The 11,350-nt window shown below is 36.8% G+C and overlaps 3 protein-coding genes across 7 annotated transcripts; all 3 read left to right on the top strand.

Annotated features, from left to right (window-relative positions):
• Positions 1–416: 416 nt before the first annotated feature.
• LOC132175411 (uncharacterized) lies at positions 417–2,217 on the top strand. The gene is made up of 2 exons (XM_059587361.1): positions 417–698; positions 1,812–2,217. Exons 1-2 carry the CDS (start codon positions 480–482, stop codon positions 2,013–2,015), a joined length of 423 nt encoding a protein of 140 aa, XP_059443344.1. The 5' UTR covers positions 417–479; the 3' UTR covers positions 2,016–2,217.
• A 445-nt stretch (positions 2,218–2,662) lies between these two features.
• LOC132176160 (uncharacterized) lies at positions 2,663–4,552 on the top strand. 3 transcript variants are annotated; one of them, XM_059588289.1, is made up of 4 exons: positions 2,663–3,021; positions 3,506–3,577; positions 4,133–4,224; positions 4,312–4,552. In XM_059588289.1, the coding sequence occupies exons 1-4, from the start codon at positions 2,869–2,871 to the stop codon at positions 4,493–4,495; spliced, it is 501 nt and encodes a 166-aa protein (XP_059444272.1). In that variant the 5' UTR covers positions 2,663–2,868; the 3' UTR covers positions 4,496–4,552. The 3 variants fall into 3 exon arrangements, 2 of the variants coding, with proteins under 2 accessions (XP_059444272.1, XP_059444273.1); XM_059588290.1 differs by lacking the exon at positions 3,506–3,577; XR_009439493.1 differs by lacking the exon at positions 2,663–3,021 and having other exon boundaries at positions 3,049–3,593.
• Positions 4,553–5,972: 1,420 nt separating this feature from the next.
• LOC132176562 (F-box protein SKIP31) lies at positions 5,973–10,832 on the top strand. 3 transcript variants are annotated; one of them, XM_059588809.1, is made up of 10 exons: positions 5,973–6,184; positions 6,529–6,735; positions 6,859–6,932; positions 7,270–7,311; positions 7,405–7,480; positions 7,666–7,776; positions 8,104–8,187; positions 8,400–8,518; positions 10,297–10,357; positions 10,473–10,832. In XM_059588809.1, the coding sequence occupies exons 1-9, from the start codon at positions 6,107–6,109 to the stop codon at positions 10,316–10,318; spliced, it is 813 nt and encodes a 270-aa protein (XP_059444792.1). In that variant the 5' UTR covers positions 5,973–6,106; the 3' UTR covers positions 10,319–10,357; positions 10,473–10,832. The 3 variants fall into 3 exon arrangements, with proteins under 3 accessions (XP_059444792.1, XP_059444790.1, XP_059444791.1); XM_059588807.1 differs by having other exon boundaries at positions 5,977–6,184; positions 8,104–8,278; XM_059588808.1 differs by lacking the exon at positions 7,270–7,311 and having other exon boundaries at positions 5,978–6,184; positions 8,104–8,278.
• Positions 10,833–11,350: the final 518 nt, after the last annotated feature.

Raw genomic sequence — 11,350 nt, 5'->3', positions numbered from 1 at the left:
GAGAAGAAAAATATAAGAAAAAGTTAAATGTATTATGCATGTTCTCCGCCTAGCCTAACATTTTGTAAATGAGAAAAAAAAAAATGCCATGTCACTGGCGTGGATACTGTTGATCAGTGCCGGTGTGCTCTCTATTATTGAAGAATGATACAGTTCTAATTTGGGGCCAACATTTTTCTTATTTTTAAAAATATAATTTTTTATTTTTTTAAAAAATACCAAATAAAAGAAGGACCAAAATAAAAATTATTACTTTAGAAACTTTTTTAATTTTTAATTTTGTTATTTTTTAAATTAAAAAAAATAAGGAAAATAAAAAAAAAAATTAATTTTTATTTTGATATTTTTAAAATTAAAAATACGACAAAAGTTGGCTCTAAAATAGACAAAATAGTTGGACCTTTTAGCAATTTCCTCTATCGTTACCCCCAAAATCATAACTCATAAACAGAAACAGAAGGCGAAGAAAGCCTAAAAGCATGGGAATGGGCATGGCGGGTACAGTAGCTAGGGTATTGGGAGTAGGAACCAGGAGGATGAGCACCAAAGTGAATCATTCCATTCCCAAAGCGATTACCAAAGCGATCAAACCGTCTTCTTCTTCTTCCGAGTTCCGCAAGTTCCTCGGCATTCCTCACACCTCTCGCTCTCAAAACGCCTTGTTAATCTCCAAGTTCATCAAGATCAACACATTCCGGGTCTCTCTCTCTCTCTCTCTCTCTCTCTCTCTCTCTCTCTCTCTCTCTATATATATATATATATATATATATTATGTCCTATTTAGTACCTCATTACATATCTTGCTTGCTCCTGTTTGGTGAAATTGCTGTGAGAATTTACTGTCACCAATCATTACCATTCAACTCTTAATGCCTTCTTTCTTTGTTCTGACTCTTTATGCGAAGGATATTGAGAACTGAACTTCTTTTAGTTTTGATTGAAGGTATAACCTTAAAAGAAACGTCATGGATTTTGATTTGTAGCTATTGTCTCTTTTGTCATGAAACTGTAAGAAACTTGTAAATTTGGTAATGAAAGAGTTGACTTTAGATAGGATAGAATGGTGTATGAGGCTGACCCTGATTAGATGATTAGAATGGTGGACCAAGGGTTAGTTCAGTTGAGCTGAGAGACTTGATTTCTTTTACTTCAATTCATATGTTATCTTCGCTTCATTTTGCTACCCATTTACTTTTCTTCTTTTTCTACATGTTTAGTGTTTAGTGGTATTCTAATATCCCACTACTATCCAACCTTGCGGATATGGCAGTGACCTTTGTTTAAAAATAAATAAAATCTTGAGGACTCATTGGAACTACCACGTCAGTAGGGTAAAATAGTGGTAAGATGAAAGTGTGGTTTCTAGCATTACTCTTCTAGTATTCATTTGGACGGTGTTTGTTTATACTTTCGGCCGCTACGCTTTTTGTTTGCGGTATTCAATATATCAATTATAACCTCTTAATTCCAATGACTCACCAACTTTTGAACTCATAGAACATATAAAGCAATGATAACAGAATAAATAAACATATACATATGTAAAATAGAATTTTAAGAACAAATGAAAGGGGTCTGTCTATTGAACAACATTGAGAGAAACATATGACTGGTGATTGCTTAGATCTATAATTAATGATTCGTTTTAACATATAGTTGATTGATTGTGACTCCCGGTTGTGATTTTGCTAAAATGGTCAAAGGGGTTGCACGCCTTCCATTTTTTTTCTCTGTTTTTCTACGGGTAATACATATATTTATTTTTTATCTGATCTTCTTTGGTGGGTTGACATAGCAATTGTACTATGTAGAGCCCTGGTATCCACAAAGACAAGATTTGGGAGGATAACTTGGGTAAAATGTTGAAAGGGAAGGACAGAGTTGGTCTCCCAGAGATTGCCAAATTGCTGTCCCCACAATTCAACCAAGCAGGAGGCATGAACGCTAGCGCAAACACTGACGATAACAAATACCAAATGGGCAGTGGGAAAGCTAAAGCGAAAAAGAAGAAGTAGGAAGCTGTTCCAGCATTTACTGCCTGGACGTGAAGAGTTGATTCTTTTGAACGCGTATAATCCTATCCAGATTGTGGTTTACTGGCAACTGTATTTGATTATTTGTTTTATTTCCCTCTCGTGGACATCTTTGTTCTGTCCCACAAAGTTAATGGCACTTGGGTTATAATTCTCCAGTAAAGATTTGTTGGAGTTTTGATCAGGCAGATGTGTGATGATTGTTTATGGTAATATTTTTGAGATGGTCAGAACTGTTAGACAGGTCAAGTTGAGAACTCTCAGGTTTTGGCTATAAGCCTATAAATTTTTATTTGTTGGGTTCACTGACATTCAACAATGGTTTTTTGTTTTTCCTTTCATTTTCTTCTTTTTCCTCTCTGAATTCAAATGTCATTGAAACCAGTGATTATAGCTATCCTCCTGACCTGCTCAACCTTCCCCTATCTTTGTACTTGATATTTGTGAAAGCCTTTGTGCATGAAGTGGTAATTGAAGAGGGCAAGAGACAGTACTCTGATCAAGCACACAACAAAAACTAGATAACAATCTGCATTTATCTCCCTAAATACATGTTTTCACAGTATACATCAGCAGAAGGAAAAAAAAAAAAAAAAAGTGTTGTTGATTGGCTTAATAAGTTTCCAAGGAGGTTGCACATATTTGTTGAAGTATAGTGTCTGACTGAAATCATTTTCTCTGAAACTGTCGTCTCTTTTATTTTTCTGTCCAAAACCTTTTCTATCTTTGGTGGTAAAATCATGTCCATATCCAATTGGAGTCTTGTTTTAGTAATACTAAAAACTACATTTTAGTATTGCGTTGGAGGGCAGTGTTCGGGGGAACAAGGACACTCATGGCAGCTGCCAAGGAGTCATCCGCGTCGTCCTCTTCCACCAAGGTGGTTCTGATCTCTCCTCAACTCGGCTGCTTCCTCGGTGCCTCCTATTGCTCCCGCACCCAGGCCGTCAAGTTGATCTGGGAATACATCAAGCTCCACCATCTCCAGGTTATCTCTCTCCCTTTTTCTCTTGTCTTAGGTTTTGGGTTTTGTATTTGTTCCTCTCTTTTATTTGATGGACTGTGATTATGCTACGATTAAGTTATTCTTATATGTGCTACAAATTGCTACTCATTGAACATTGATGATCCATCTTTTATCTGTAGTTGCTATTTATTGTTCATTGTGCTAGGTAATCTTAACTATCTATGTAACTTGAAGTCTTGAACCATTACATTTGAGCACAATATTTTAGTGCCTTACTATGGAGAGACACTACCATAATCTATTATAGGACAGAGATGAAGTTGGGGATTGAAACTACTGGGTTTTCTCATTTTTACTGATATTTAAGAAAAATAATGGCTTGTATGGATTATATCCCAAGTAGCACAATGATTCAAATTTGTTTTTAATGAGAACCGAGTGTATGAATTGCACAAATGCCCCATAAATGATTTTTCCTGCTGCTTCTTCCCACTTGTGAAAACAGGGTGGAGGGCATGATCGTGGGTTCAAGACTCATCGGGGCTTCCTGACTTTCTTGATTTTTTGTCCTCTTCTGGTTAGGCGTTTCTCATGTATATTTCCTGTGTACTTGGCTAGCGCCGCTTTGCTCTTTATTAAATTTTGATTACATATTAAAAAAAAAAAACGCTTTGTAACTTATATACATACTAAATGCAGGAACCATATTAATCGTGTAAAGTTCAATATCATAAATGGTTGGAACATAATTTGAGAAGATACATGAGCCCAGGTCAACACAGGGAAAATGTTATTGTTAATTGTTTCACTTCACATAGGCTATAGGTCGCATATGAAAACTTGTAATAATTCACAGATAAACACTTGTCATGATATGAAAATATTTGGCAGGCTCCTTTCTTAATTTATATAATTCTTGCTTGTGGTCATGGCATTGCAAATCCTCAGATGCCCCCCCACCCCACCCCCCAGGGGGGCACAGGCCCAACCCAACTTTTTTTCTTAGAGCAATTTTTTGGGGTGGGGAGGGCGGTTGCAATGGACTCATTTTCAATAGTTCTGTTGCATGCCTACCACATGCTTCTTGTCTTTTCTTAATTTCTGGTGCACGACACACTACAATGTTTTGCAGAACCCTGAAAATAAGAGGGAAGTCTTTTGTGATGAGAGGCTGAAATCCATTTTCGATGGGAAAGACAAAGTTGGGTTCCAAGAGATCACAAGGTTGCTGTCAAGCCATTTTGTGAAGTCTGGTTGATGGCTTTTGTGAACCTTTATTAATCATGACGCTCTCTGTGTCTTTGCGTGTAGTGCAGTTGAAAGCCTTCTGAGTATCTCTTCCTTCCCGTTAAGTCAAATTCGTTCGACCACCAAAATGAGTGGTAGAGGCTCAATCTGGATTGCTAACTCTGACTATACCATACAAGGGAAGCAAGAAAGCAATTTGATTGCAGTTTCTTTTCTATTAGGTAGTGGAGAAAGATGTACATGGTGACTTCCTGTGGCAATGTAATCAGAAGTATAATTGTGTATAGATATGATTTTCATAGTATCTCAATCCTTGCAGGAGATGCGATACGTGAGTGAAGTAATAGAATTATAGAAAGCGAGGTGCTACTAAGAGAATTTGATTAACACAATTTACTTGCCTATGAAACTGAAAGTATACGTTCATAATCCTAAGTCAACTTGGCATCAAATGACAAATTAGAATATTTTAGTATGAAAATGCTCCCAAATTTGATTAACAGAATTTTTTTTTTTTTTTTTAATGTGTTCTAATCGATTTTGTGTTTTTAAGAGTGTTTTGTATTTTGATTTGTTTGTTAAAATTTTTGTTTTGAGAATTGAAAGCAAAATTTTTAAGTAGTTGAATTGGTTGTTCTTTGCACTCTGCAGTTTGCAACAATATATAGCTGTACAAATATCGACAACAATTGATGTAATATTCCATTTTATTGCGTTGAGCCTGATTTAGGATGGTTTCGAGTTTCGACAAAAATAAGTAAATCTTCCTTTATTATTAGCGTTTTGTTTTCGTAACGGCCATGAGGTTGGAAGACGGAACAGCCAGGTTGGAATAGGATTCTCTCTGGTCTATAATGAACTGAAGAATATCCTAAATTTTTTTTAAAAAAAAATTCGAAAACCACAAATAGAAGACATGTTCCACTATAAAAATAAATAAATAAACAATATTTCAGATTAAAAATAAATAAATAATAAATTTATTAAAAAAAAAAAAAGTAAAGAGTGACTGACTACTCCCATCTTGGTCATAGGGGGTGGCTGGACCACCCCATTTTAGCTGGGGGAGCTCCCCAATGGCCTGTCAGGGGTGGCCGGACCACCCTATGGCCCTTGGGGCCTAAATCCAAACTAAAAAAAAAAATCATTTGGCCCTTGGGGTGGCCGGACCACCCCCTTGGGCCTTAGCCACCCCAGACTGGCCACCCCAAGGCCCAAGGGGGTGGTCTAGCCCGCCCCAAAGGCCAAACGATTTTTTTTTTAGGTTTTAAGTGAATACGACCCATACGAAGGGCCAAATGATTTTTTTTTTTTTTTTATTAGATCTGACCCTTAGGTGTGACTCCATGGGGTGGCTTCGTCCACCCCCAATGTGGTGGCCGGCCACCCCTTAGTTTTTTTGAATTTTTTTTATTATTTTATTTTTTAATTATTTTTCAAAATATATATTATTTTATTATTATATTTTTTATTAATAAACAAATGTTTCATTTATAGCATCAAATCTCTTTAATTGGATATTTTTCAATTTAAAATAGACGGGAGAGGAACGTGCGGCTCAAGCATCAAATGACCCAAAAAACAAAAAAAAAAGAGGAGAAGCGTGATACTCGCACGCGCGAAACGGCAAAAGGAAGGGAGACAGATTCTTAAAGTTGGGCCGGAGTATGGGACAAGGCCCAGTGGGCCCCTAGCGGGAAATTCTTACGCAATCAGACCATCTACTCGTACCTCGCCTGCTTACCCTCGTCTCTTTTGATTAGATTTACCTATACGGCTGAAGCCATCGCCGGCGTCAATTCTCCGGCACACTCACCACCGTCCGATCTGAGCTGTTCTCGAATCCATCGGTTAGCCCATGTCGGTGTTAGACGAGGAAGACGAGAGCTTGGCTCATTTCCTCGAATCAGAGGTCCTGTCCGAGGTCTCTGACCAGGTTCTCCATCTTTCTTTTCTTTCTATCTGCTATATCTTTGTGCCGTGTTAATCGATTTCGCTATTTTTTTTTTTTTTTGAATTTCCAATTTCCAATTTTTCTTTTTTTTGAATCGACAATAATTTTATTTTTATCCTTATCGCTCTTTGGGATTTATGGTCAATCAAATGTAATTTTATTTTAATATAGTTGAATGGGGTTTTCATTTCGGCATTTTTTCCAATAAAAGTAAGTTGCTTCTTGTTATGGTGTCTCAAAGATACTTGAGGGGATATTACTTTTCTATTTTTTTTTTGGGTCTGATTAATGAAAGGTAATTCATTTGGATATGCATATGAATGCAGGAGGATGCGAAAACAGAGGAAGAGCCCAAAGCAAAGAGAGTGTGTGTGAATGAGAATGAGAATAAGGAGGAGGGAGGGTCTTCATCAAACAATAACAATAACAACAACAGCCGCAGCAGAAGCGTGCTAAAGAGGATTGAGACGGGGCTCTTCAGTAAAATCCCTCCTGAGCTCTTCCCTCACATCCTCAAATTCCTCTCTTCCGAGGTTCTTTGCCATCTCTCTCTCTCTCTCTCTGTATGTATATATATATATGTATATATACTCTGTTCTTGGTTAAATTAGTTCAACTGACTTATTGGATGTTGCGTTGTAATGGGTGTCCTTCAGGATCTTGTAGCGTGCTCGCTGGTCTGCAGATTCCTAAATAATGCGGCGTCTGATGAGTTTTTATGGCGTCGCTTGTGAGTATTATTATTTCCATACTTTATTACGTTACATCTTACATCATGTTATTCGTATTTTTATTCGCCTCTTTTATGTTTATTATGTTGTTATGTTGGTGTATTACTTGTTTTTTTTTAAAAAAACAATTAATAAAAAATTGCACTACCAATTTTATTTTTTATTTTTTTAATTCTTTCTTCTTTGAAATGTTACTCACGGCATTGCATCTAACTGATACATGATAAATCACCAGTTCCTTCATATATATTTCGAATTATGTATATCTAAAAGTGTGAAATTATTTTTGGTTCATACGTATACTTTTTTTTTTTTTTTTTGACATGTCCACACAAGAGGAGAGAGGGAGATTCGAACTAGAAACCTCCGCTTTATAAGGCGTGGTCTCCAGCCGACTGAGCTACTTCTTGGAGACGGTTCATACCTATACTTGTATGTCAATGTAAGCTAACTCGTATACCATACATGCAGGTACTGTATGAGATGGGGTCTATTGGCCCCTACCAACAAGTTACGTGAATGTCCTTGGAAAAAGCTTTATATTCAGGTACGCTTAATTTTGTAAGGTTCCAATAAGATATCCCTTTTTTTTCTTTTTTTCTTTTTTTCTCTCTTTTTCTTTTGGGTTTTTTTTAGGGTGGTTTTGGTGATTTAAGTTGTCCTGTCTCTTTTGACACTTATAGTTGAAGCTATCACTAACCAATACTTTTCTTTTCCTTTTCCTTTCTTCAGCGTGATGAAGAGGACATGGTTGAACTTGTTAGAAATTGCCCAACTGAGTTTAAAGAGTACTACATTCAAATGCAAGCGGCCAAGAGAAGCCAAGTGCCTCTTCCGTCACAGGTAAGACAGGTTACTGCCTGGGAACCTGACTGCTGATAATTATCTTAACTCCACTGTTTTAAAAAAGCATTATCATTTTTTAGTAATGCTGTTGGTAGTGTTTTTGCATATAGTTCTTTATTCACATCTTAGTAAGTTTAATGGACAAATGGAGGCTTTGCTTTCTTGTTCTTTTTCTTTTTCTTTTTCCTTTTATAAGAACGGAAGGCTCTTATTTAAGAGAAACATTTAAGTTGAAAAGTGAGCTTTTGCTTCTATGCCTATTTTGAATAGGTTCTCAAAACACTACTTTCATGCTGCCTTATTATGTCTGTTTTACATGTGAAGGTGAATGATGACCGAATAATTCTTGACAAGACAGTAGCTGATCAAGTGTCTCTGTGGAAAAGCAGTAAGGGCCTGACTGATAAGGTTGTCACTGACCATGCATGTTCTGGTGAAACATGTTCTTACTACCATATTGGAGATGTATTTATTTGTGAGAAGACTGGACAGGTTCACGGTAGAGAACAACTCTTCTCAGAATGCAAACCCTTTTATGCGTTAATCTATACAAGTATTTAGTACTAGCTTAATGCAGGGACTTTGAAGCTTATTGAATATTTTTGTGTTTCCTTTTCCAGTCTGTGATGATACATGCAGAGAAGTTATTATGGATCCCATCAATGAGCTTTTGGTCTGTACGATATCTGGGCATTGTTTTGATAGGTTACTTTCACCGTCCGAAATGGAGCCAGATGCTGTGAGTATAAATTTCTTTTACCCTTTCTTTTTCCTTTTTGGTATAAGTCAGTTTCTCTCAATTGTTTTTCTTGCAATGAAACTTTTAGTCATCAAGTTGGTTCCCTCTGCCCTCAGTTTTAGACTATATCAGAAGAGGTGAGGATTTACCCTGTCAGACAAAACTAGGCTTCCGTATGTCAAATCTCTCCCATCAAATAATCTTCTCAGAGCATCTCCAGCAGCGATTGCTATTTTAGCAGCTCAAAATCAACTTTTTTTAGTTTAGCTACTACATTTTCACAATGAACTCTAGTAAACTATCTAGTTTACTATCTACTTTATTTAAATATTTTTTTTAATCTATTTTTTATTATTTTTTTCCACTTCTCTCCCTCACCCTCCCTCACCATGCACAACAACATCTCCCCCTGATTCATTTCTCAGCCCAAATCCCCTTACCCTTCTCTCACTCTCGCTCACCACCATAGAACCAGGATTGCAAAGATTATCCACCCAGAATTTACACCAAAAAATCCAACTCCAAGAACACCCCAAACCGAAACAACAAGAGAGGAAAACCCCAAAATTAAACTTAGCTACAGCCACGAATTAACCCAGAAAATTGACACCCACGAATCTCCCTCTCCCTCTCTCTCACTCTCTATATATCTCCCTCTCTTGCCCTAACTCTGTCTCTCGCTCTCTGCTCTCTCTCTATGTTTCGGTGAGAACAAAAAGAAGAAGCAGGGAAGAAGAAAGAAAGGGAGAAAGGAAATGACGAAGGGAAGAGAAAAGAAACGGTGCTGAAGGGGGGAGGGGATGGGTATAGATCCAAGTAAACAATCTGTAAACATAAGAGAAAGTGGGAGAGGAAGAGAAGAAGAGGAAAAAAAAATATTGGGTGCTGAGAATGTGTTTCGGGTAAGATGAACCAGAGAAAGAAAAAGAGGGAGAGAAAGAAGAATAAAATAAGAAAATGAGACCCTGGAAATCATAAAATATTGCTAACAGGTGCTACAGTGAACTTTCAAATGTAAAAGTTCAATGTAGTATATGTAGGGAAACCTTGTATTTTACAAGGTCTGCTGGAGCACGAAAATAGCTAGATTTAGCTAAAAAGTTAATTTAGAAGCACTGCTGGAGATGCTCTCAAGTTGTTGTTTAGAAAAACATGGAGTCCGAATATTTTTGTATTTTTATTAGAAATCTGTGGGATTTTCACTTTCCCCAAAGGGAGAGAGAAAGAGAGGACCCCAAATGAATGAATGTCTATTTTTTTTTTTTCCATTGTGTTCTTTAATGTTCTTGTTCTTATAGTTGATGCTAAAAGTTGCATGTTTCTTAAGGAAGGTGAATATGCGGTTGGTTTATGTAGATGTGCTTCATGATATATTCTACGTTGGAGATTTATTTATGATCTGATGTCCTGTGTCTGGACCATCTTTTTGAATATGAATGTCTTTAGCTGTGCATCATTTCTTGCCTAGCCAAGTTAAAATCCGCAGCTGTTGGTCACTTTAGGTGGAGCCTTACATACGCACAGATTACCAATTCCGATTCTTTTGCTGGCCCAAGTAAAAAAGAAAACATTTTTTTTCCTGGTGTGAAATGTTTAAACTCATTTTGTTCTTCCCAATGATAATAAATGTTCCATTTTGTGGCTAGCAATATTATCTTTTCACTTCCTGTATTATCAACAAACACGCTGGTCTGCCATTTGATTAGCAGTTTGTCATTGGAACCTTCATGGCATGTTTGCTTCATTTGATTGTAATACGTCCCCCAAAAAAATTTCAGGAACAGCAACAAGGTGGTATGACAGACGAACCAGAACCATTCATGGGCTCTGGCCGCTTTGGTAACCAAAATTACTTTTCTATTTTTTTATTTTGTCTTCTCTCATCTCTTTTTATTTGTTTATGATCTTCTGAAACTCTTGTTTATATAATCTCATTATGATGTGTATGTCGCAGCACGAGCATATCTGTTAGGATATAATTGCGCTGATGAAAAGGAGCTGGAAGCTGCTTTGCGGTTTTGCTGAACCAACTATGGGTCTCTGTCATTGGTGGATGCCTTTACTTGGCATGTTCAGAAATGGCAGTAAATGTAAAATTTTTACTATTTGGATATCGAAGATTGCTGGGGACAATGATGTTTATGCATCTAGAGTTAACATAAGTGTTAGATTACGTAACAGGGAAGTATTGTTATTGTTAGTGCTCTTGTTGCTCTGTGTTTGTGTTGTAGTTTTGTAATATAAGTTGATTTTAGATTTGCAGGTTGACAGTATTTGCAGGTAGACCAGCATAAAACATGTGAAATTTTCTTTACCTTTGATTCATGGGCCTAATTCCTTCAGTCAGTCAAAAATCTCTTTGAGGAAACTGCCTTTTTTCTATGCTATAGTGTAGAAGTTTCTCTGATTGATAAGTTGGTAGCTGGTCCGGGGTGATGTAGGTGGCTTTTCTTATAGAGTCATATATTGGATTACTGTGGAAAAGATATTGGATTATTGTTGTTACTCTGGAGCTCTGGAATTGACTGGCTTTAGATAAAAGGTTACTGCATAGAAATCCTATAAACCAAGGAGGAATAAGGTGTAGAAAATATGAAAAACTTTGAAAATAGAGGGGGGAATTTGACTTGTTTTCCAGGAAAAGTTGTCTCTTGCTGAAATTAAAACAGCATACAGTAAAATTATGGACCCCTCTCAACTGCTGTAAAGTCTTAGCTGCCATCCTTCAATTGATCAAAGGGGTATTGTTGGTACTTGGCAGTGGTTGTTTTGATTATTGACAAAATTGGCTTTCCAATTCATTAAGATATATCCGGTGATACTTCGATAGGG

This window comes from Corylus avellana, chromosome ca3 (assembly GCF_901000735.1).
Source record: "Corylus avellana chromosome ca3, CavTom2PMs-1.0".
Taxonomy (NCBI): Eukaryota; Viridiplantae; Streptophyta; class Magnoliopsida; order Fagales; family Betulaceae; genus Corylus; species Corylus avellana.
The sequence above is the reverse complement of the archived record's forward strand: the minus strand, read 5'-3'. Positions and strand labels throughout refer to the sequence as shown.